The sequence below is a fragment of the Ammospiza nelsoni genome, chromosome 2 (genome assembly GCF_027579445.1).
Source record: "Ammospiza nelsoni isolate bAmmNel1 chromosome 2, bAmmNel1.pri, whole genome shotgun sequence".
Classification (NCBI taxonomy): domain Eukaryota; kingdom Metazoa; phylum Chordata; class Aves; order Passeriformes; family Passerellidae; genus Ammospiza; species Ammospiza nelsoni.
This window is the reverse complement of record NC_080634.1, coordinates 38,014,823-38,042,277: the sequence shown is the minus strand read 5'-3', so window position 1 is coordinate 38,042,277 and position 27,455 is coordinate 38,014,823. Positions and strand designations below refer to the sequence as shown.

Sequence of the window (27,455 nt, the reverse complement as noted above, 5' to 3'; positions counted from 1 at the left end):
GAGAATGTTTTGGCCTGGAAGGGACTTTAAAGATTGTCTAGCTCCAACATCACTGCCATGGGAGGGGGACATCTTCAATTAGACCAGGTTGTTCAAAGTCCCACCCAGCCTGGCCTGGAGCACTTCCAGGGATGGAAGTGCACTCAGTCTCACTGTCTATACCATTGATGAAGACTACTAACAGAACTGTGTTCCAAGACAGAGCTGTGAGGGACACCACTCATCATCAGCCTCCACCTGGACACAGAGCCATTGATGACAGCTCTCTGGCTGTGTCCATCCAGCCACATATATACAATTACAATTGCTGTTTTCCACATCTTGGTACTTTGACTCATGACCAGGTTGCCATCTAATTCCTACACACTGCTATGAAGAGCTGAGACCTGCAAAGAGGTTCCAAATTCTCCATCTGTATAGTTGATTCTTTTTTCTAAAGTGCAGAACCTTCCATCAATTTGCACTGTATATTTTGGGAGTATTTTCCAATTTGCCAAATTGCTCTGAATGACATATTCATTAAATCTGTGGAAAAAGCCAGACATCTTGGAAGACAGGTTTGGTCTCATTGTTCAACAACTTTAATAATGATCAGGATGATTACTTAGAGCTTGATATTAAATCTGTGGATGGAACCAATTATCCCCTCCACTCTGATGGTAAATTCAGTACTCGGGTTTTTCAGCCAGTTTTAAGCAGGAGGTTTTTTTTCTACAGTCTACTTTCTGGCCTTTCCTATGAGACTGTCACATGAGAGTCTGTCTAAAGGTTTACTGAAGATATATGATATCCTCTATTACTTCTGAATTAACGAAGCCTCTAATCTTCACAGAGGGAAGCCAGATTGACTTGACACAATTCATTCTTCATCAATAACTGTGCACACGGTTTATTCACCTCCTTGTTCCTACTAAGTGTCTTCAAAGAGTTTATTTAAGGAATCATGCCTGAATTTTTGCCATTTGCATGATCCTGGACTAAACACTACTGTAATGTCTCATTGAAAAAAATTAAATATATTTTCATTCAAATTTATAGAAAAAAAACCTCTGGCATATCAGAAAATTACTATTTAAAACACCTAAGGTATCCTACCAACTTTACAGACTTAAAAACAGACTTTAATCTAAAATGCACTAATCTTATTCCTTTCAGCAAATACTCAAATATGACTGCTCTAACATAATTTTTTCAGGGTTTTCCTCACTTACTATCTACTTATATTATCTTATTAATATAAGATTAACTTACTTCTTAATTATCTTATTTACACCATAAGTGAAATCCAAGTTTTTTCACAAGTTAATTAAAATGAACTATAGTTTCACCTGATGATGAGAACCATGGTTTGGTATTAATGTAAGAGTAGAGTCAGAATCTGAATTAAATTGTATTATTATATTAATCAGATCTGGTTTGTTCATGGCAAGGTTTATTTAGGAAAAAAATTTAAGACTAAAACCTTTCCTCAGTATGGTTTCTAGTCAATGTATCAAACACATGAAAGAGAATAAAGAATGTCTCATTCTTCAGAGTATTTCAAATGGCCCATAAAGTCTCAGATTCACAGAAGAAACTGGTTTTTCTTGCAGCAGTTTCTTTTTCTGTGAAATTGAGACTTTATGAACTGAAGTACATCTGTGAAAATCATCTATGACATAATTTATACTCTTGCAACCGAATAAGCAGATGGTAGAATGAAGAACTATGTAAATCAATGTTTATAAAGTAGCAGACATTTGACAGGCTTCAAATTATGTCCAGGGTACACCGACAGATGCCATTATACATTACTGTGCTTTCTCTGACATTTTATCTAAGGGCCAAAAGCCAAAAGAAAGACCACAAGCATCTGACCACAAAGTAGCCCTTATTTTCCTATTCTAGTCAGCAATTAGCTCACAGGAACAGAATTTCAAGTATTTCCAATGCCTGTAGTTAAAAATATGCCTTTTTCTAAAATGAAATACAAATGTCATATGCTAAAAGCCATATTTGGGGCTGCAGTCTTTGGACTACAAATGTATATTCAATTTGCACAGTAGTTACATGTGAAATATTGGATCATGTGCAACCCTTACACAAACAGAAAGATTATTTATTTTAAAAATATATACCAAAACATGTAGACTCTAATGTAATGTAATTGCCTTCTGCTTTTCATGAAACGGAGATTTTCTGCCCTGTCTGCTATCAAATCAGAAACATGTGATGAGCGTGAGTTACCAGTTCAGGACTTCTATTTCATGACCACACTGGTGTCTGCAAACACTCAGTCTCGCCACAAAGGATTGCAGCAATCAAATAGATGCAGGTAACATTCAAATGACAAGCACGGATTTCTGAACTCTAAATCCATCTTCTAAAAATTATAGTTCATTTCTTTGTATGACTGTCCCTTCATAGCTAGGTGGATTTTGTTAATACATAGATGGTTCTTAAATTTTTCCTAACTGCTGCTCAAAGGGATCTCTCTTTCTTTAATGTCAGGAGCCAATTTTCTTTGCTAATTTAAACAAGCAACTACACAGACCCTCAGCTCAGCAAAACTAGGCAACTATTTTTAAGAGAGCAGCAGCAGCAAAACCAGGAAGAACTGACAGGCAACAAATGGGCAGAAGAAATTAAGCTGAGCTGGGATAGCAAAGAAAACAAGAGGAGAAAAGAGTACAGTATGTGTTGATGATAACTTCCTTCTCCAAGTGATAGAAGAGCCAATGAGGACAGGAGCTATGCTGCACTGCTCTCACCAAGACAGGGCTGGTGGGGCATGTGAAGCTCAAGGGCAGCCTGGGATGTTGTGACCATGAAGCAGTGGGGTTCAAGATCCTTATGGCTGCAAGGAGGACACACAGCAAGCTCAACACCCTTCAGGAGAGCAGACTTTGGCCTCTTCAGGGAGCTGCTCGATATAATACCATGGGATAAGGCCCTGGATGCCTCAAGAAATCTGGTTGATACTGAAGGATCATATCCTTCAAGTTCAGGAGTGACGCATGTCAAAGAGGAAGTTCAGTAAAAATGCCTGGAGGCCTGCATAGATGAACAACGGGCTCCTAGGCAAACTCAAACAAACAAACAAACAAACAAACAAAAAAGCCTACAGAGGACGGCAGCAAGGACAGGTAGCCTGAAAGAAAAACAGAGAAATTGCCTGAGCAGCCAGGGATGAGGTCAGGAAAGAAAAATCCTGAGAGAATTAAATCTGGCCAGAGACACCAGGAGAAACAAGAAAAGGTTCTGTAGGTACTGGCGATAAAAAAGAAAAAAGCGGAAATGCAGGCCCTCTCTAGAAGGAAATGAGAGACATGGTTCCATGGGATTTGGAGAAAAATGAGGTACTCAGTGACCTTTTTGCCTTAGTCTTCATCAAGTGCTCCAGCAACACCACCTGAGTTGCACAAAGAAAAGCCAGGGACTGGGAGATGGAAGAGCCATCTGGTATAGGAAAAGATCAATCTCAAGACCATCTTTGGAACCTGAAGGTGCACAAATCCATAGAACCTGAGGAGATGCATCCAGATCCCAAGGAAACTGACAGATGAAGTAGCTAAGCCACTTTCCATCCTTTCTGAGCACTTGTGGCAGGCCAGTGAAATTCCCAGTGACTGGAAAAGGGGAAACAAAATTGTCACTTTTAAAAAAGAAAAAAACAAAGACCCAGGGAACACAAGCCAGCCAGTCTCACCTAAGTGCCTGGCAAGATCATGGAGGAGATTCTCCAGGAAACTATGCTAAGGTACATGTAAAACAAGGCAGTGATTGCTGACAGCTTTACTAATCATGCCTGACAAATCTGGGGGTCTTTCACAATGGAGGTACAGTGGTGGTGGATAAGTAAGAGTGAGTGATGTCACTTGCCTGGACTTGTGCAAAGCACTCAGCCCTATCCTGCATAATATCCTTGTCTCTTGCCTCTTTCTACGGTTCTGTATAATTGTTTATATACTACTTTCTACCTAATTCTCTGGCAGCAATTCTGTACCATGCCCCACTTTTCAAAGCTAAATTATGTCCTGTAACAAGAATGCAGGAGAGATAGTCTTGTGATTTAAGAACTGGACTGGAACTCTACAGCTTGAAGGCACACAAATTTTGTCTCTGACCTTCGGCAGGGTACTTAAATCTTCTCCTTTAGTACTCCGTAAATAAAATGTAAAGTGCCTCAAATGTATGTGAAAGAGTAAGTCAATTAGTTGCCAAATCTTTGCTATACAGTTCAGACATAAGAAAAGGCATACATAAAAATAATTTTAAATAAGGAAGAAAAAAAATGTAGTTGCTTGTAGTGCTGGCAAAAACCATAAATAAAATACATTTAAAAGTTTTGAAATCCTGCAAAAATACAAGAGAATCCCTACATCCTGTGAATGGATCTTTTTAGCAGTGGGATTAAAGCGACCAGAAATCTTGTCTGCACTGTATTTCCACTCACAGAGCTGGGTACTTTAATGCCAGGATCAAAAACAGAAATCGAATCTGTGAACCTCAATTGCTTTTTCATCATCTGACTTGTAATATCAGCCTTGTTCTGGCCAGTGCCTGGGAGCTAGAGGGGTGATGTGAGATAGTGCCAGTGATCACATCCCCACAGAAGGCATTTCAGGGCAGCTGGGATGCCGAGGTCCCCAGCAGCCACAAGCAGTTTATTCTCAAAGCCTGAGAACCAGAAACTATTTCCTTTCTTTTATTTTGCATTTAAGGATGACAGGAAGATGATAAACAGCCAAAGCCCAGACACATCAATATGCTAGCAGTACAAAAGCCCTTTGTGATTGACTGACAAAACCTAAAGAAGGGGAGGAGACCCTCTTTTTCTTCACTGGGGATGGCTCTGGATAGAGACGCCTGAAATTTTAGCCCTCAAAAGCTTCTCCTGTTACCACCAGATCACCTTGCAGGTAAACACTTTCCTGGTTCATTGAGTCACTGTTACGTATCTGAAAAAGAATCTCCACTGAAAAGTGATAATGGTGGAAAAATACTCCCTATTGTACAGCCATAATTCTTGTACTGCTTGTCTGCAGGCAATGCATTTCCTCTCTTGAGGAGGCTGTGCAACTGGATCCAGCTACATGTAAAGCAATCTGTTAAAATGAGGACAGGATTTACTGTTGGAAAGAAAAAGTTGAAATACATTCCAGGAACCTATGTACCATATGGCTAAAAGCGACTAAACATGGTAAAATAAACTTAATCTCTTCACATTACATTCAAAAGTTTGTATTTTTCTATACAAAAGCAAATTTACTGATTTAGCAAATGCAATGGACTATTTGTAATAACTGGTATTCCATTTTAACTCCTAAAGAAATATCTTTGTAGGCTAATTAGGTAAATTCTTAATAGTGTATGCACAGTACTAAAATCCCTATTTCACTTACTTCCTAGCATGCAAATTGGAATGTGTACCTTGCAATGTGGCAATAGAAACCATGATGCTTTTATCAAAATTTTTCCTTTCTTCCCCTATAGCTGTAAAATCATTGGTACTACTTAATCCACAGGAAGCAATTAAGCAAGGCTTCTGAATTTATGGTAAAAGGGCTTTTGTTTCTTTTAAAAGCAGTGAAGCCCAACAAAAGAGAAGTCACATGCTTTAAAGATTCTTTAAAGAATCTTCTTGACTTTTGACAAATGTATTACCATTGAACAGATGTACAAGCATATCTCAATATGAAAAACTACAACCACAAAAAAAGATAGGAAAGACAGGAACTAAACAGAACATAATTTTCCTCCCTCACTGGCAGCTAAAAAAGCCTACTCTGCAGCCTTTTTTGCAGACTGCAGGAATCAGGAGCAGCATGATTTAACATAGGGAAAATGAAAACTAACCCAAGTTCAGCCCACTTGATACTTCTCATTTGGACCTGACCTAACCACAGCTCATGCCTTCAAGAACAGAGCTAGTTTGAAGACAAGGGTATAATACAACCATAAAATACTTGCCTACTCATTTCAATCCACTGTTAGCTTTCAAACTTGAAAGACAAAGTGAAAAATAGTATGTACTGGGACTGGCAAACTTCCTATAACAAGAAAGATGGTTCAAGGGATTGGAGGCAGTATCTGTCTTTTGTAAAAAGCCAAAAGGACAATGATCACCTTTATTCTGGGCTATCATTTGATACAGATAACATTAAGGTACTGCTTAGGTATATAAAAACCAAGTTGTAGAAAGCATGCTGCAAAAGTATGTAATTGTTAGGTCAAGAGGCAGAAACAAAAAAAGAAAAAAAAATTACCTAATGACTTGCAAATTAGTTACTTTTATGACCCACTATGCTTTTAAACAAGTACTTTATCTGAAGAGCTTTGGTAAAGCCAAAGACAAAAAGCTGCACTACACCCCTAATAATGCAACCACCCATGTTCTCCTACTCCTTTAATTACAATTGGATCATTGCTGGTCAAAGCTCTGTCCTGCTTGGCTTCTCACTCCTTCTCTGTGGATACTGTTCCATCTCTCCTCCTCACATTTCTCTTTTCTTCTCTGGTCAAGCAGTGCATCTGATAACAGGAGTAGGTCAAGAGGAAACAGACAGTTTTGAAACTCAGTATAATCCATCAGTCACCCTCAAGAGGATCCAAAGAAAAAAATATTTTGAAAGGCACTCAAGAGAAGCGTTTGTTTCCCCACTGCACATAGTCCCATACGGAGCCTCCTCCCAGTCCCTTCCCTCCCCTTGGCTCCCATCACCACTGCTCCCAGTCGATCACAACTCTGGGAAAGCAATGTTAATCATCTGTCTCTGCTGATAGTGACACTGTCACTGTGACTCTGTCTCACCTTTCCTACACTCTCACCTGCTTTTCAGGAGACTGCAGAGCTGCCGGCTCGGACGCGGCAGGCAGAGATGCCTCAGCACCAGGTAACAGCTGCTTTCATCTTATTACCAGATGGAGTGTTTGAAATACTGTAAATATATTTATGCTTATCCCTCTGAACACCTAAATCTTGTAGTATGAACTCTCAGGTTTGGTTTCGTTTCCTATGGTGCATATGGACATGCATCCTGCACCTCTTCTTGGGGTAGGCACAGACACGGTGACATTGCTTGCATTGGCATGACAGCCACACCACAGCTGAATAAAACAACCAGCACAAGGACTAAAGGCTGATGTGGTGTGCATTTCCTTGGGAGAAACTGTACATACAACAGGCATCACGCAATCAACGACCATTATCAAAACGTCAGAAGTTTTCTCTCAGGGTATTTTCAGGAAATTCGTCCAATAACTCCTAGTATCTTAAGACTAAGTCTATTTTAGCAACATTTCAGTATCACAAACACATATATTTGGAAGGCAAACATAAATATTAAATGCTACATTCTAATTACTAAACTAAATATAGTGTTAACACATTCTTTCTCAAGAAAAGGTATTAGAAAAAAACTTCATAAAATTAACATCACATGACAAGTCTCTAATTTAAAGCAGTACTTTATATACTGTTACCAAACTGGAATGTACATTTTGAAAGACAGAGATAAATAACAGCAAATTTAAACCTTTCCAGTTCCAAAGATGCATCTCTAGGGCACAAAAAAGGTATAAATACTTTCACTTTTTCCTCTTGACAAAGATCTAAAGAGATCACAGAGTTTACTGAAGTTCTGAACTTTATATTACTGTAAAAATTACAATAATTCTGTTTAGAACTTAAAAGGATATTTTTAAGTGTTTGACATATTTTTTCCCAAGGAGGAGAGCAGTTTGTTCTATGCTGTCCTTTTCCTGTAATTTCCATCCAAAAACTTTGGCAATAACCCATAAAAATCAATACTTAAATGAATACTTTTAATAAACTTGTCCTTTTCAGGTTTTTTTGCATTTATTAGCAGAACAAAAGGTAAATTTTTTTCATCTCAAAGTCAAGAAATGGAAAGATGATATGGGCCATGTATGCTGAATAGGCTAGAAAAAACTTAAAATCATAGTATCTCAACATTTCATTAATTCCAAACACTTACCATCCCTCAGAATAATTTTAACAGGATCTCTAGGTAACTTTAAAGAAAAATGTTAGCTAAGATGAACTCCACCTGGAGCTATGCAAGTAAGTTTAGTGCACAATCCTCTATATAATCAATTAGAGAGAGGAAGCTCCTCAACATGAGTTGAACCAACCCAAGATGGGAACTACCTTTAATTTGCCCATTTTTCCCTCCAATTTCCTAACTTTAATCAGATAGGTGCCTAAAGCTGAAGATGACTCCTGGAAAGAGGCCCTAGAGACATGTTAAAGATCCAGTTGTTGTAAGGCTCTCTTTAATGCTATGCTGGGGATCAAAATGGATTTCTTCCAATTTTATGCATACCACTCATGTCTTGTTCCTCCAGTATCTCCCAAATGAATAGGTGAAAAATAATGGTTCTCACTTGAAAATACAAGAACACAAAAATTGCAAAAGTGGGATTTGCTCATGGATGTTGTATAGCAGCCACTGTAAACAATGAAGGTGTACGAGTGTCAGAAGATGCTCAAAAACCAACTAGACATGCCCCCATGCCCCTCCCCTTAATCTTGCTGGACACTGAAATTTTCCACCCTAAATTACTTTTTTGGTAAAATCTCTAAGTCCAGATATTTCTTACTTGTATGAAAATCTAAAAATCTCACATTATTGCAGTAATAAAAATATGCTTAAGATGCATCTTTATCATTTCTGAACTACACGTGTATGTCCAGCATTAGCCTGAGAAGATCAGTCTCCCTCTCCTGTGAATGCAGCAGCTTGGATCAGAGCCCCACACAATTCAGCAATCCACAGAATTCCCCTGCAAACCAAATCCAAAAGTACTCTATCATATAGCAAGATTTAAGAGACAAAAAAAGAAACAGAAAAGAAAAACTAAAATGCAGCGGAAGTCTGCTAAAAGACTAGAGAACAAAGAATATGTTTCATGAAAAGAGTAAAAATCCTTTTTCACTTTTTATTCTATTGGTAGATAAACAGAACATGGATTATCTCACCTTTTACCCATATTTATATTTGAACCCAGTCTGTACAGTCCAGCAGCAGGTCTCTGGGGCGCATTTTTAGTTGGTTTGTGAGCCTCTCCAGAAGTGCCTGCATTAACCCAGAAGGTTATCTTCTCATCCCCAACCCCCTCCTGCAATCCATGTTCTACTTTTGCTCACACTAAATAAAGAAAACTGGTATTTATAGCATTTCTTAGGAGGCCAAATGTTTTCATCTACTCACCAGGTCATCCAAAATACCTCAGAAATCACGTTTCATGACATTTACCAAAACAATGCTTTGAATCACTAACTTGGAGATGTTTATATAAGGGTAGTAAAAAACATATAAACATAGAAAAAAATTCTCATCTGTTTTTTCTTCTGATTTATTACATAATAATTCAACAGCAGAGGGCTTTTAATGCACTCCTGTAACTCTACAGCAAATGGAAAAGGCTCCAACATAATCTTTATAAGAAAGGGGAAGATGATTTCATATTAAATTCATGTAACAGCAACTCCGACTGTTAAGCTTACTGATTCTACTGCAGCAGGAAAGTAGAATTATAAGGCAAAAATATCTTTCAAGCAGTTGCTTCAGCACAGAAAGCAGTGTAGGTGATTAAACAAGAGACTAATATGGCACTGGTACCACACATTTTTAAAAGAAAATAAAGGCACTTTGAAATATCATGTCAAAAATACTGAATAAATTACAGGATATGTGTTTCACAGAGAAAGAAGAGCAAATAGCTGTAATTTGGGAGGCTAGAATTTCCTTAATGAGATAGCATAAAGGGCTCTGCAAACAAAAGGACCTTTCTCAAAGGTTTTCAGTGTCTTTACACAAGTTTCAGTATTCTAGTAGCAGTATATGACACTGCACCTGCATTTCTTAGGGTTTTTTTCCACTAACCATTTTTAATCAGCACATAATATACAAATGGCATTAAGAGATCAAGAGCTTTCTCTTGTGAGCTATGCAAATCCTGAGTTATGAAAAACATGTTGTCCCACTCTGTGAAATCACAGCAGTAACTTCAGATTGTCTGAAATTACTGTTTCAGAACATAACACTTTAGCATTTATCTCTAGAGAAGGCAGCCTTCATCCTCAACTCATGATCAATCAATCATCAGAAACATTCAGCCTTCATTAATAGCTGGTTTCAGCTCATAGGTGGAGCTTTGCTTTCTAAAGTTCAGAGCAGATGAATTAACATGTGCATATTATAAGTTGGTGGCATATGGTCTAAGGATTAACTACCATAGCAACCAGTACTGAAGTTTGCCAACACATATTCACCCAAATTCCTGGATTTTCTAAGTTTATATGGATAGGATTTCTATGTAGGTGTTCATTTATTGTACAAAGATTGCAAGTTTTATATTAAGTGGATTTCTCCAAGCACGAAAATGCACAGCCATGCATCACCCTTCCAAAAAATATCTTGTGCATTATTCAAAATGAAACTCCTACTAAAAAAACAATTGCCCTGTGTTTTACAAATATTTCTTTTACAGATTGTAGGACTACTCCTGCTTCTTCATTTCATCCTATCCAATTACTCCAGAAGAGTATTCTGGACAGTACCATGAATTATTCAAACTGAAATAAACTGGCATGAAACCATGGTATAATCAAAACCTTTCTACCGACAAACTTAATTCCATGCAAACTGCAATTGAAAAAAACTATTAGAATTAAAGAAAAGTGTACTTTTATTATAAGACACTTTCAGAACAGTCTCTGAGGACTGATCAAGTACTTCTCAGCTGTCTCTTCTCCTTGAAGGGAACTGGAATTGGCTGGACTGTGCATACCTGGGGTTTCTTTAGGAAAGCAGCACACTGTGAAGAAATCCTACTCACAACACATCAGATGACACCATTAAGTACTGGGCTTTTTGAGTAAGTGGCGAACATTCAGACCCCGAGGACTTCAATATCACCTGAAAATTAATTCCCACAGATAATATCCTACAGATATAAGAACATTCCTTTCCCCAGATACACTTCTGCATGTAAGATTCTTAGGCAAATATGGGGGGAAGGGGGACAATCCTTCAGCTGTTTCAGCTATGGTTGCCTATATGTGTGAATTAAATATATACGTATCAGATTCTGCCACATTGTGTATACTACAGCTATCTACAAATGAGTAATGCATTTTAATTTCATCACTTCCAGTGGAGTGGAGCAGAAGCATTTTGAGAAAAAAACAGAAGTCCAAGTTAGAAGAAAAGTACCACAAGATGAGGATGGAAGAGAAGAAATAAAAAAGTACTGCACTAAAATATGCTTCCTCTGAGTGTAAATATAACTCTGTTAGTTGTAAACCTATCATCTGCATTTCAGCTGCTTTTTTCCTAGTATATTCTTCTATTTTTTCCTGTCTCCTGACATGACCTTTTTTCTTCCCTCTTTGGTCACTCTCTCCCACCTTCTTCCTACTGTTTTCCTTTGTATGTTGCTCTTCTGAACTTACCTTTCACTTTGACTCTCCTCTCACTTTATCTATTCTGAAGTAATTATTCCTGGTTTTTCCTTCTACCATTTCAGTTCTGTAACCTCACTTCTTTACTCCTGAGATTTAGCACCTTCTTTTTCTTGTCCTGTAGCAGATGCAATAATGTTTGAACAGTCCAACAGAATTTGGGGAAAACTCCAGTAATAAATATCAAGGCTGCTTGGTGATGTTTTCAACTAGTATGAAACATCTGCCTCATTAACAGACCATTATTACAGGATTTGTGTAGAAAACAATATAAGATAGAGATTATAGCAAGATACTGAAGACAATCAATATACTAGAAAAGGAAATAATCAAATAAATCAAGAAGAACAGCATCTATACTTCCACAGACCAAGACTCATGCATCTGTTACAGCAGTATTTCCTGCTACAGTAGGGAGTAGGTAGGAAGACACCCACCTCAAGGGACGGGTATGATCATGTGGCAATTAAGTGCAACATTTTTTTTCTCTTGTAAAGGATGACTATCAACCATTGGCCTTCCAGAAGCAACACTAAGCAAACTCAACTTTACAGGCTGCTGTTAACCTGGCAACCTGAAAGCTACCCTGGAAGCTGTGTGATGCATAGAACATACCTCAATTCTTCCACATAGAAAACAGTTTTGAACTTTCCAAATCAAATAACTTTTAATTTCCTAGATTCAGCAAAGATCACCTAAAGTCATGCTGGTAGGCAGTTACTTGAAAATGACCAAAGTCCATGGGAATGTTGTGGAGCATCTGTGCTCTCCATGCTTTCCCAATCAGCACCATTGGCTCAATCCAATGCAGCTACCGTGCATCACAGTACAAGCTGTGCAAGGAAAATTATTCAGCTCAAAACTGCCTAGAGAAGAAAAAAGCAGCCAAATTTAGTTAAATCTGGAGCTGTTAGGAATTCAGCTCCAACCAGGGCTACCTATTAGGGACAGTAATAATTTTTAAGATCAGAGAACCCAATAACTTCAGATAAGGCAGTTTATATGAACTCAGAAAATAAAAGACTACTTTGCTTTTATTCTGTGCAACATTTGACTCCCAAGCATCAGTCACACTTTCATAGCATAGAGGTAGACTTAGATTAAATCTCTTTTTAGAAAAGTTTTAAGCTTCAAATTACACCCAATATATATTAGGATTTTATCTTTAATAATGAAAGACATTTCATATGATCTTGGGGACCATGAGTGCTACTGCTCTCAGTACCTTTGCTGACATTTTAGTTGGGTGGAGAGGACAAAGCCACTCTGGGAACAAGTTAAGTAAAATGCAAAGGATATTTTTCTGGTTTTCAGGTCAGTGAATGCTTGTTAGGAGTTAACAGTGTTTTATAGTCAACAGGAATATATTCTACAAGCCAAACAGATCTGCCTTTGAATAAGGTGTTTATTCCAAAAGTATGAACATGATTTTATCAGTTTGATCCATTTATGATTAAGAAAAAGGGTGAAGTGATTTTGAGCCATTAAATAGGAAACGTAATTTAATGACTCTCTCAATTACTTTCTGCTTTAGATGACAACAGAAACAGGAAGATTGCCTTCCATAGGCACACAGGATTTTTCCAAGGCCTGTCCAAAATCTTACTGAAGGGCATCAATAGTTAATTCACTTATCAATTCAGACAGCAACCAGCTCACAATCACAGCTAGCTCCAACAAATGGGCAACTCTGAGGCCTGATTAAGTGACCTCTCTGCTGTCTCTTCTCCCTGAGCAGTTGACCAGACTCTGTTCATACCCAGAGGTATTTTCACCCAGACCCCTTTATATCTGGTTTCTTTAGGAAAGTATGTGAAGAAGTCTTCACACAAAAGAAGATTCACAAAACTGATTATACTGAGAAAGGAAGAAAAAAAACCACCTCAAAAACTAGTTTGTGCTAATTATTTTGGACAAATTTGTCTTAATACATTCACTGGTGTTTACAAATAGATTTTTTCCCCCAATAATTAAACTAAACTTGAGCCTCTATTTTAATTCCCCTGTTAAAACAAAGACAAAAGGAATTAAATGTTGTCAATGATTGCTCAACAGGATATTCCATCAGCCTTGGCATGAGTCACTATTTTAGAAGAGAAAGTGGTTTGGAGACCATTCAATTGCCAGTGTTTCTGTGTCAGGTCAAGGAAAAATTCACCAAATACATCTGGGCTCTGTCAGTTCTCACCTCTAGAGAGGCCACAGGAAAGCTGGAGAGGGACTTTTTACAAGGGCATGCAGTGACAGGACGAGGTATTGGCCTCAAACTGAAAGAGGGTAGCTTAGATTTGGTATTAGGAAGAAATTCTTTACTGTGACATAACATGTGGCGGTGAGTCACCGGAATGGTTTCCTTGACAAGCTGTGGATGTCTCATCTCTGAAAGTGCTCAAGGCCAGGCTGGATGGGGCTTTGAGCACTGGTGCAGTGGAAAATGTCCCTGCTCATAGCAGGGGGGGTTGGAACTAGATTACCTTGAAGTCCTTTTCAGACCAAACTATTCTAGGATTCTGTGATTTAACTTGCAGGCTCTCTCTAAAACACCACTTCATTACCAAGACATAGGTAGGAGACAATTAGCTTCCTCCAAGATCATACAACATTTATAGTTTTGACCAGAATTTTAGTGCTCTGAGTTCATTTGACCAGCATGCATGCAGACAGGTGTCCAACCTCAACATTACAAGTCAAATTCTCTGAGGTTGTTATGGCTTAACTCAGAGACAAAGAAGAAAATAAAGCAAGAAGACTGCTAATGCAAAGTTCTTAATAGGTTATAGATGAAAGGAGGAATGCTTCTCTGAATCCCCTAAATTAACAGCCCTCTTCTATCCACAGACTGTTCTTGGCCAATATCCGTAAGTAATGGAATTATGAAAAACAAGCTGCAGCTTCCAGAGTTTTGCAATTACCAGGGGATCATACAGCTTCAAGAACCATAGATGGCTGCACGCCGCAGAAAATTCTAAGCCAAAGGGTTGTAGTCAAAGGTTACATTAAAAAGCAACTTTCCAATTTGAGATATAATGAAGAAAATTTGAGAGGTCTGGTATTTAAAGGGAAATAAGATAAATTACATACATCTATATTGCAAACTGAGAGATAAACAAGCCATTAAAATGAGTGTCTCATCTACCTCCCACCATTGTAAGTTTTAAAACATGGATATAATTCATAACTTGTGAAAACACATGAAAAAGTTTATTCTATAATAGAAAGAAGGTAGTTACACCCGCACACAAGTCAAATATTTGGCATTATTTAGGGCTGCAGAATTTGATTTTCCTGTTCTCCTCTATTTTTGCCAGAAGAGAAAATGCGATCTTCCTGCCCTGAGCTCTTAAAAAGAGCCGTGAAAAGCAGATTTCAGTTGTTTTTACACTGTGTTACATCTCCAGGGTCTTACTTAGGAGATGAAACTCCTTAAGTAATCAGTGTATTTTCCAGAAGACTCAACATTTCCCTTTTTAGCCCAATTATGATCACAGCACTGGGTGGTGCCACTGAAGCACTCTAGTCAATTCATCTTGAGTGAAGAATATACAGAGGAGTACCAAAAAGCAGTAAGTTCTAAAAAACACTGTTCAAAACAATTTTTACAACATAAATAGATACACCAGCAACATACCTGAAGAAGAACATGAACAGAGCAGCTGTGATGCAGAACAAAAGGACCTACAAGAAGAAGAACGACTGTTATTACGTAACACACTACTACTGCATGCATGTTCTGGATCATGAGGATTCTGTAACTTTTACTATGAAAGCTACACTTTATTTATATGCTGGAGGGGTCAGAATGAAAGTTTGTCTGAGTCCACCAAAAAGGATTGCCTAGTTTCTAGTGGACTTTGTAGAAGCTTAAAAAATTGAAACCCAAACCAGAGTAGTGGGACAACAGACACAGCAAATGGCACCACTTAAAAAGCATTTGTAATAAAAGTCCAAGAAAAAAAATATTTATAGAACAACATAATTTAAACAATAAAATATTAGAACTGAAATTTAAACATCATATTTTACCAGTCTTTGCTTTTGTGATTAATTGAAATATCATATTGCTAGTTCCAGTTTAAAAGGCCCAGTGTTTAAAAAATCTGTTTTGACAGCTGCTTGTCCTGAACTGCTTTCCAGCAAGTTTGAGAGTAGATAATTCTATTCCCAATTAACAATACCCTTTCTAGTAGTTTAGCTTAGTGCCAGACTCACTTGGAACAATCCTATGTTGCTCTGTATCATCAATGTGCTCATACAAGAGTCATTGAGCAAACTGAGCAGCTCTCCAGCACTGAGAGGGGAACATCCTACTTCCCACTGCCATCCTCTCTGCTGGGGCTTAGCGCTGTTACCTCCTCCTTATCACCTGCACAGGGACTCACAAGTGCTGAAGAACACCTGCCTTAATCCAATCCATCTTTGCCACGTACACCTCACAAGTGAGAAAATTTTGTTTTGTTCTAGATATACTGGCCCATATTCATAAAATCATTTAGGAGGCAAAATCCTTACAGAAATATTGTAAGTCTTTCAGAAAATATTTGCACCTATTTTCAAGGGTTGAAGAAGTTTTCATCATGAGAGGATACAGACATCTTATGTGAGAAGAAATGGAAGAGGTGGCAGAGGTGTAAATTAGAAGGTTATGAACACATAGAACAGGAGGCTGCTGCGTGTTAAAACAGATCAGAAAGTGTGAGAAAAATTTGCATAGGAAATCTTTACAACAACTTTCAGAGAAAAAAAAGTCTTACTAATGGCACCATTTCTCTTTTCTAAGTTCCTCTGTCTGTGACTTAAAACTAGGTTACATGAGACACAACATCTGCTGTGTAAACTACCAATTTTTTCCTTCATCAGTACTATCATACTTTATTAATCTGCATCAAAAATGTGAACATCTGAAATCCTTTTATACAAAATCATTAGGGCAAAGGTATATTTCATGAGAGTAATTGAGTATTTCATTTCAAACTAGCAGCAAAAGCAGACAAGCAGACTTGTTTTTAAACTCAAAATCTACTCAAAAAGGTCTGCCCTATTCCTCTGAAGTTCAAAATGTATTTCATCAGTCAAAAAAGCATCAATTCTCTGGAGGTTATTCTGGAGACACGGGGAGAAGGCGGCTTGACAGCCTGAGCAAACATATTGGGAAATAAGTGAGATATGGCAAAGAACCGGTTTTCTGGATGATGTGAGGGGATGACAAAACAAAAAAATCCCAAAAAAACAAACAACCACGCCCCCAAAAAAACACACAAAAACCAAAAACCCCAAAGCAACCAACACAATAAAAAAGTATGCCTTTGCATACCAAAAACACTTCACTAAGTAGTATTTTTCTTGCCCTTTTTTCTTTTATTCCTTTTTTACCTTTTTTTTTCCCCAGTAAGTTTGATAATAATCTAACAGATATTCTATGCAGTATTTCCAACAATCTATATGTATAATTAAGATTCCCTCAGAGCTCTTTCTACTCCAGGCTAAAGCAGCACAGCTTTCTCAGTCTGGGAAACCCAGCACTGGACACAACACTACAGACATGTCTCAGCAGCACTGAGCACGGGGGAAAGATCACCTTGTTCAGCCTTCTGGCAGTGGCCTCCTATGCTGGAAGGGGCCTTTGCTGGCTCATGTCCAGCTTGGTGCCCACCAGGACCCCCAATTCTTTTTTGAAAAGCTGCTTTCCAATGGTCCCAGGATATACTGGTGCCATTCCTCACCAAAGCCACGACTCATCCCTTTGTTGAACCTCCTGAGGACCACTATTAAAGAAAAGCATAGACAAAACAAGACAGTCCAGAAGATCATGATGGGAATAAAAGGCCTGTAGGGTACAACTGTTGGAAAACTGCTGAAACTATAAAAGTAGTAGCTAGTGATGATCATGACAACTCTTTTCGTATAATTATCATATACTGATAAATCTGTCTCATCAGGTACAGGAAGAGGAAGGCAGAGTTAAATCTGCAGCAAATAAAGCATTGGTTAGATAATAGAAAGAGCTCTCCAGGGTAGTGATACACCAGAACAAGATGTCTGTGACATAGTGGAATCTCCTTTATCAGAGATGCTTAAGATCAGTAGAGGCAAACATATCCAAGAAATGCTGTGGACATGTTTGACAGGGAGTCTCCAATATTTACTCAACTGAAGGACGGCAAAACATGCAGCTAAATTAGACCCAGACTCTTCTACATGAAATTCACAGCCCTACATGGAAAGTCCAGAGACTGCCTTATCATAGCACAAATAAGGCAGAAGCAGAAGAAAAATTGTCACTGTGCCCCAAATCTAAGCTACTTTCAAAATAAGCCTTTTTTAAACTTTTTCCCCATTCTAGAATTTTTGTAATATCTTCAGTACAATGTGCAGTACCTATTTTAGTTTTTAGTTTTTAAAATAATATTTTGAAAAAAGAAAAAATACTAAGGGCTACAGAAATAGAATTCTAAATATTAAGTGAAAAAGACTGCTATTCCAGTGAGCAGGAAGTCTCACTTGGGATTTTCCTTGCAGAGTCCATTACTTTTTGATTTACAACAGAAGACCAACACAATGTACTTGGCAAAATACAGACTTTGAAACTTTCCAGCTGAAGAAACAGATACAAGCAGAAAACCTGCATGTTGCTAATGAGAATGATATGCCCTAAAGATTTTAACATCTATGAAGAGATGCCTGTAGGTTACAAGGAAAAATCCTTGTGCTCCAGGACAGGTTAGCATATTTGGTATGTGAGTACTTTAATCTAATTGATTACATTATACTCCACTGTAGTATGCTAAACCTTAATAAAAAAATAATAAATAAAAGGAAATTTGCTGACAAAACTGAAAAGGTACTTTTTTCCAGATCTCTGTTGGCTGGCAAAGCCAGTATTTATTTTTTTCCAAGAAAGTTCAGCCATCACACAGTCAGCAAAAGGAAGTGACATCTGGCAGTACCCAGCACTGAGCACAAAACAAAAAGCTCTGGGTCAAAGTGGTTACCACTTGCCCTGGTCACAGCAGTAGACCCAGTAACACCAGTAGAAGTAGCTCACAAATGACCTTCCCTCACAGCCAGATAAAAATCTTGGCCCAAAGAAAGGAAAAAATAACACTGCTAAAACTATCAAAACTACTCGAGTCTTGTGTATTCAGGCTTTTCCCGCACCTTACTCAGTCCTGAGGTTATGTGCACTTTCTTTAATCATTTCCATTATAGTCAGATTTCCTTGGGTACAAAAGGTCTCTGATTGGAGGCTACTCTGCTACAGTCAGAATAAAGACTAGGACTGAGGTCTGTGATAAAGGAACACAGACCTAGTAACTAAAAAGAAAAGCACTGAAGCTACTCAAAATCTATTTAATGAAGACAGGAGGAGGTAAATGGGCAGATCAGTCCTATTAGTGGTAGAAGCATCCAGAGTGTTGGAGCTACAGTTCAACACTGCATAGTGCTACCACCAGCTCACAGAACACCTAAGGCAGCTTCATAAACTGGCACATAACACTTGACTTCCAGCAAAAATGAGCTATTCCATTCTCAGAGTGGCCAGTGCTTATTAAAGAAGTCAGACAGTTCCTGAACAGAAATGTCATTAATGAAGTTTTTAAAACAAAGATATTTTACAATGAAAAAGGGTTATTTGGTTTTGTATGAAAACATAAGGACTTAGGGAAAATGGTGGCTGTCCTTCACCAAGCTCAAACTTCTAGAAATCCCAAAAGACATACGCCAATTGGAAATCCTGAAATGGAGCCACATCACCCTGGTAATTTCAAAGGATGCAATGCTTTACCTTCTTCCACTAGCTGATCCTGTCAAATGGAAATCTTTGTAAGACCTTATCTCCACCTCTAATTGAAATGCAGCACAGCTGGGGAGAACTGCACGAGCTCTCAAAAGTAACAGCAAAAACTCTTGTCATACCCATGGTCATCCGCATAATGTTTATCTTCCTAGCTGAAATTAAATAACTTTTGAAGCAAAATTACTGCTGCTTTAAAATTGATAGGCTTTATGAAAATGCAGAAAACAATTTGTCAGATACTTATTGGGCACAGGGCCAGTTCAACTACACCTACAACACTCAGCTGTCAGAGGTTCCTGATTTCTTTTCTGCCAGCAAGTCTGAAGCAATCTCTGGGCTGATAAGATCAAAAGAAACATGAGTATGTGTTATTAAACAAGAGATTATATAGATTCTTGTTAAAGCACTGTTGTTGGATCACGATTAAAAGATTACAATTGGCAAATGCAGACAGTAACTGAGCCAAGATCAGGAGCACCTGCCAGTCCCACAAGAACTGCAATGAATAAAAAAAAAAGCTAAACCTCTGATTTTCTAGTTCATAAATTCTGTGTGTGTGTGTATATATATATATACACATGCATATCTATAACTGAGCATTTCAGCAGTCTTAATTTGTTTTCTCAAAAAAACACTCGTCAAGTTTCTTCCCCCATTTTTCATATTCTACTAGCCATAGCAAACAGAGTTACAACATACATTGACAGAGCCACCAAATATTCTTTCTGGAAGCTTCTCAGGAAAGTCCACTGCCTTCAAGAATGCACAAGGCTTGAGAGACTGAAGCACCAAAAAAGTAGTTGCCAAATGACACTGAAGTTTTATCACCAACAAAAACAAAAGTTGTGTGTTATACCACTGGAGTGTACTGAGTTCAATTTAAAAATCTACACCTCAAATCCACATTTAAAAATCTGGGACTGGGTCACTATGATCCTTCTACAACCTGACATGTTCCTCATGATGGCTACACATGCTGCTGTGCAGGTATGCCCATTGCTGGGCCATGCACACAGCTTGAGTTGAAACTACAATGTACTTTCAGGCAAATGAACATATGTAGTCATCACTCCTCCTCCAGCACCTATTTTTGATGATTATCCCACGTGTCTTCTTCTGGCACAGAGATGCACAGAAGAACAAATCTTAGATGTGACCCACCTGAAAGCAACTATTTTCTGCTCTCAAGGACTGCATAGGGGCAGGGCCAGACAGCTTAAACCACACCCAGATCAAATCATAGCCTGATACTAACAACATAGTCAATTCAACCAGCACGATTTGAACCTCCCTCCATTATAATTTTGACAAATAAACGTGAATTAGTTGTAAATTGTTCAAAATATATTGAAAAGGCAGAGTTAGTGATATACTTGAAATACAACACCGCAAATGAAAACTACAAAAACACTAACATCTCTAAGTATTAAATCCATATGTAAGCTGAAATTTAAATCGGGTTACTTATCCTACAAGAGCTTTACAAATGTAGTAAATACTAAAAACCCAATAAATTTTCTTAGTAGTCCCTGCACATGTCTTGTATTAGGCTTCTGAACATAACTGCTTAGCTCATGTTACAATCATCCAAGATTTCATCTCCACCATGAGAATTTCTGCTTATCTGTCTCTTCTTCTTCCAGAGCTCACAATCACTGAAGAATTACAAGGTTTGATATTACCTTAGTATCCAAAAAGGAACTGCAAGTTATTAATCTTTAAAAGCTTACAGGTATTAAAATAATTTTGTTGCTGTGAAGCACGTGCATTAATAGTATAAGAACAACAATTTGCAAGGCAGCATCATGAATGCCACTAATGCCACTTACTATCCAGTAATGATTTATACTGGTGAAATTTCTGAAAAGTAGCAGAATGTGATGAATTTCTGATATGCATTAAAAGCTAGTAAAGGGACAGGGTGAAAGAGGTAGAAATAAATTACCTATTTTGATAATTCGGATATAAAAAGCAGAGTTTTCCCACTATTGCAAGCATTTAACTATTATTTATGTATTTGATAATTAAAGTCAGTTAGGTGGACAAATTTTAAAATTACTAAAAATCTAGCATGCTCAGATTCATTGTAAGTTGACAACAGACAAATAGTTATCTTTTGGGCTCAAGAGCTTCCTGCCCCATATGCCTACACCCAGAGCTGCCCCCTCTGCTCTGCTGGTTGAGACTGTGGGCCGTGCAAAGAAGAGGCTGAGGAAACCAATGGAGCAGCCAGGAGAAATACACATTAAAGAATGTGCTCAGAAACTGTGCATTTCTTTTCTTAAAAATGCTGCATAACTAGCAGACACAAATGCTGTTTCTATATATATATATATATACAGCAATATTTTGATGTTTACTAACTGAGGAAAAATATTTAAAATTGATGATAATTATTTATGCTTGTGCATAAATCCTGATACCTTGTATAAGATGTCATTTAATATTCCTGTATCTCTCCCCAATTTTGGCAGAGTTTTCATTAGCATTCTGAACTGCATGCATTGCTTTGCAAGTAAGAGCCCCCTTGAGAACGTGAGGAGGGGGAATTGCTAAATTGATAAGCTAAAATGCCTCTCACATTTCCCCTGATAGGAGCCTCCACAATGTACAGCTGACACTGGCTGTCATCATAAGACACAGTCAGCTCTTCAGGGGAACAAGGGCTCTTGAAAAGTAACATTTATGTGAGCATGTAAGGAAAGAGAATCACACCTGACTGGAAGGGGGTGAAAGCACTGATTGTGTTATCTGTTGAATGGAGGAGCTCATGCTGCTCATGGAATTACTTTCCAGTGAATTTTCCTGAGAAAGTACAGATACCATTGAGGCATGTGAAAGGAAGGACTTGAATTCTTGCCACAGATGTCTACTCCATCCCACTGCTGGAGGTTCCTTCTCCCTCAGCATCCACATCACTGCAGTAAGCCAGGGAAGGGGCTCAGGCTGCTGGTGATGGCTGTGCTTCAGAGACAACTCATTTTGAAGAGCCCCTCTGGTGGTCCTTCAACCACCTCCAACATGAAGACTGAGTGGAAAGAGGAGATGCTGTGCAGAAGCTCATGAAGCACTATTATAAACTGTTCTAGCTTGACTCACAGTGCCTTCCCCTATCTTCTTATTAAGCTATAATAGTCTTAGAACTTAGATATAGAAGCTGAAAACTAATGCAGAAATCAGTGGAAAAATAATAGTGTTTTACTTAAAGTACTTAATTTTTAAAGATTACAGCAAAGGCCCACACACCAATAGCAAACACCCATTCTTCCTCCATTACAGAACTTTATCACACCTTGATTAAAATCAACAGTATAGATTATATTATGCTTCTCTTTCTCCCAACAGTTTAAATTTTGTCTTGTTTGTTTTACCAATCACTTTAGTGTTAGAAGATTTGTCACCCACTTCTCCACATAACACCTACAGGTTCAGGAAAAAGTCTTGGCACCAGCAGAGAATGCTACTGAAAAGGCAGATTAATTTTTATTCCTTCTGCTATTGTTTCTACCACCACAACACAGAAAAAAATAAGATCAAAACAACATAAGCAAATTGAAACAAGGTTAACATAAGATTATGCCCTTTGGTCATTGTTTAAATATTCTCTTAGATATTTAAAAGTTGGTGTGAATGTTTATTCATGCCTAGAGTTATTACTCTGTTTCTGATCCAAAACCAGACTACAAGATTTTATAACTGGTATATACAGTTATAAAACAACTAAATGGTCACAATTTCATTTATATTACATCCCTGCCATATTCTGCTCTGCAGCCCCACCTCTCTCACCCTTTCCTGTCCTCTGGGAAGGGAGGATGGCTGCCTGCACACAGCTTCTCCTGCCAGGAGCTGGAGAAGGAGGATACCACAAAGACTGTCCCAGACCCACAAATTACCTCTTTCACAGCATCCACCATGGGGGATAAAATCCCCAATGGCAAACTGCATCCACGCAGTGGTATCAGACCAGTAGGAAAACGGGATAGGAAAGAAAAGCAAAAGGGCAGATAATGCGGGTTACCTGGTATACCAAATTTCCTAAGTCTGCTCTTGAACTTCAAAAGTACTGTGGCACTTTGTAATAATGTGATTTTTTTTTTTTTGTAACTTTTATAAAATATAAATGAGGACACATTCAAATAGTGTCACAACTGGGCACAAAACACCTCAAAGAAAGAAGTCACCTTGATAAGAGGAGTTTAAAAACCCTTAAAAAGCATGTAATTAGCAAAGAGCTGGTTATCAAGATCTAAACCAATCCATCTGCAAAGATTATTTTCATTTAGCAATATTAATCGTTACTGAGAAAATTAATGAAAATCCAGTTCTAGAAAACAGCTGTGCAATCCACTGAGGTAAGTGCAGACAGGACCCATGCCCAAGACTATAGTGTTGTGTCCTGAAAACTACAGGAATCTGAAAAGATCACAATAGGGAGATTAGCTGCACTTGTAACTGACCACACAGCTAAATTTACTGAGCTCTTGACACTGCTGCAGCGTCACCACACCCAATTGTTTCAAATGCCTGGGCACATTTTAGGAAGCTACTCAAAAATTTCAAGTTGTTCATTATTTTAGGCAATAATGTCAAATACTACATGACTGGGAACACACATTGTCTCCTGTTTGCCAAGGGACTATGGATTTACTTTGAGCTCTCCTTCATCTAGACTCTCCCTACTCAGCAAGCACTCCCGAGTGCAAGTTACAAGCTGAAAGGACAAAACCTTTCAGCAGCTAAACCTGAGAGAGAAGTCTGATCTTTCTTGCAACACCTTCTCTCACTCATATCTTTTCCAGTCTCTACCTCAGAGCCATGGAGCACGGTATCATTGCTTTTTCAAATACAAAATACATTAACTAATGGCTAAAAATAGTGTTAGAGACTATACCACAAACAAGATGTTTAAACCAAAGTTTGAACTGCTGCTAACTGTGGCTTTTTTTAACTGTTTCACATTTGATTTGGCTGCAGAAACACAGCTAACACTGAGTAAAAGTACCAGGTCTATGCAAAGCACATAGTACAATACAGCATGTGTGAGTTCAACTCTTTTCTAATATGCATGTCCCAAATTTCAGGGCAGCACAAAACAATTATCCCATGAGAAAAACTTATATCTGAAAAATGTCTTACTGCACTAATAACTTAAAAAAATTAATGAATTTTTGTTTATGGAAAAATAAGGTAACTTATTTAAATTATTTTTTAAAATGTAAAGGCTTATGATATGTGTGATTTTTACCTACAGAAGAAAACAGAATATTATTTAAACAATTTTATTAATGAAATATCTGCATTTAATGCAGTTGATACTACTCCAAAATACATAATCAACTATATTTTTTCCTGTAAAATAAGTGCTTTAGATTTGAATCTTCACAAACATCACATTTTCAAAGTGTTATGAGATTATTTTTTCCCCTCAAATATTACATGCAAATAATTCTTAGCCCCAGATTAGTCCTAAATGTCACTAGACAAATGTCAAGCCTCCTTGGCTTCACCAGGGAGCCACAACACAAGTACATTTGAAAGATGTGTCTTATTCGCTTGACAGTAAAAGGATGAAGAACAACTGCAAGAATTCTAGAAAGATTTTTTGTGATAAAAGAAAAAGTGAAGGAAAGCACATCATGAGTTCCCTCAGTTCAATGAACTGTGTAAAAGACTCAACAGGAATATATTCAAATACAAGAGCAAAGAGCTCAGGTGATTCCCTCCTGCTCTCCAGAACACACCTGCTGCCCTTTTGAACTGTCTCATTATTAAGTATTGCTCTGAAGCACACGGGCGAGCTTCAGCTAGTGAAGATTACAGGACTCCACACATCACTCTTTCAGGAAACAATTTAATTATCTGTCTTCTGCTCTTGTAGATGCACCACAAATGGTGCAGAAGACCAGATGATTTGGTTAAGATCCCAAAATTAAAGGCTTTTTGATTATAGAACAGGTACTCTGAAAGCAGTACAGCAAAAGGTGAAATGTACCCATAGGTGGTCATGAAATATTTGCTCCATTAAACTGATTCAAGTTTTCCAAGTCATCACTGAGAAACACAGTATTCCAAGGTGTGAGTAAATGAACTCCCAGCTAATGAAATAAAATGGTATTCAAAACAGGATTATACAAAAAAAAAAAAAAACACAACTATTTAAACTTCAAAGAAAATGGATGATTATAATGTAAATCAAACAACCCAAACACCCTTGGGTTCAGGGATGACCAGTTGAAAACATCTTTTCATCTCTCAGCCACTCCCAGACAAGTTTTTACAGAAAAACAGGACTAAGAACAAATTGTGGGGCCTGTTCCCTATTGCACCAAAAAATGCTACCTTAGTTGTACCCAAAAGCATAACTGAGCTACGAGAACATCCAAATGCAATACAACAACACTAGAATCTTCTCTTTCCAAGCACAACTTTTCATTTTTATGTCTTTAATGCTGAAAAGAAGAGCAAAACAAAGTGGCCCAACTATGGTTAACACAAGGGGTTAACAAATTCAAACCCAGAAAAATGTGAACTCAAAATACAATTTCCTTCCTGCAAATTGCAGCAATGGAATTGAAATTAAACTGTATTTAGTTTAAATCCTATTATCACTGGAAATTCTTTTTAAAAAGTCAGCAGCTTTGGCATAATTATGCTTCTGGCCTGTTTCCTCAACAGTCTCAAAAGACTTTCCTGTAAAACAGCTTAAGTGCACATCCTACTCTGTAAAATGACAGAGTGCATAATATCAGGGTATCCATCACATTTAGATGTGCCTTTTTTCCCAATAGAGCACATAAGAACAAATCAATCAACCAAAAGAAGACTTCAGCATATCTTAATGAAAGTATCCTGAAACAAAGCCTTCTTTCTGCTAACTTAATAACAGAGACAACTGAGGTAAAAGAAGATGGCATATAAGGTTATCTCATCAAATTTCATTACTCCATATTTAAGGGAATGCTTTCACAAATACTCCTGAAATCTTTGAGTAAACTGTTATATCATAATTTCCAGGGATTTCAGAGATTTTAGTAGTTTCTCTGAATCCAAGGCAGAAACAAAAGGATTTAATTTTTATTTTGTTTCCTTAATAGCAGCCTCAACAGCCCAGCAGTACCCAGCACCACAGCCCCCTGCACTCACCTCTGCATGGAAAAAGGGCTCTCTGGGGGAAACCAAGAGCTCCTTTTATTCCACCAGCTCCTTATATTCCAACAGCTGTTCATTCAGAGTATAAGCAGAAGCCTATAATCTTACAATTTAGAACAGACTTATTAAAAAGCTGAAAAAAGGGAGTTTTGTTGTTGCCAATGATATTTTTTTAATAACTTGCCTGCCTCGCTACCTCTTCTGGCACTGTTACCAGTAATATTAAATTACTTCTTAGCATCAGCTGGTAGAGAGAGGAATTTTTTGAGCTTTCAAATCACTCACATGTACACATCACTTCCTACTTTGCAAAAGGCATTTGTAGCCTAGAGCCATCTCTTCTTTTTGGAACCTGTAAGAAAACATTTTGTGTTCCCTCCATGCACTCTCACTGTCATCAGGGACTAAAATTATTCCTTAGCGGGGCCAGTTTCCTTTTCATGCTACCCAGGTTCAGGTGGTGGTTAAATAGAAACAGCTTTACAAAAACTCTAAAAGTAAAGAAATACAATACATACAAAACATGAAAAAAGAAACTCAGAGACAGAAGATCCCTAAACATGCTCAATTTACAGGATTTTTTTTTAAAGCAAAATACAAAAGGGGGTTGGGAACAGGAGCATACTCAGAGATTCAAATCTGAACCTAAAGATAAACCAAACTTCATGCAACATTCTTGCTAGCTGCACACAAATCCCTAGGCTCTAAATTAAATACAGGAAACACCATGTAACCCCCCCATATTTGTCATTATTTGCACTATTATCACTATCTACAAGGTATGGCTGACCTCACATGAACCCTAATGTTCACAGACTGCAGGGAATCATTAAAGAAGTGAAAACTAGGGAGACAAAAGCAGAGTGGAGTCAAGCAGGCAGCACATGCCCCAGAACAGCCAAAATTCAGACAAATAGATCAGGTTACACAAACTCAAGCAAGTACATACCAGTGTAAAACAGGAACCAATAGTTTCAGCTATCAAATTACAGAAAAGAAAATCCTTGTAGAAATGCAACACCAATATAGATAAAATGT

The 27,455-nt window shown here is 37.8% G+C and overlaps 1 protein-coding gene across 1 annotated transcript in view; it reads right to left on the bottom strand.

Moving 5' to 3' along the window:
* The window catches only part of TMEM135 (transmembrane protein 135), a 157,509-nt gene that overhangs the window by 44,249 nt on the left and 85,805 nt on the right, over window positions 1-27,455 (bottom strand). Inside the window, exon 6 of the mRNA XM_059465996.1 lies at window positions 15,099-15,145. Within this exon, the coding sequence (XP_059321979.1) occupies window positions 15,099-15,145 (47 nt within the window). The remainder of the gene's footprint in view (window positions 1-15,098; window positions 15,146-27,455) is intronic.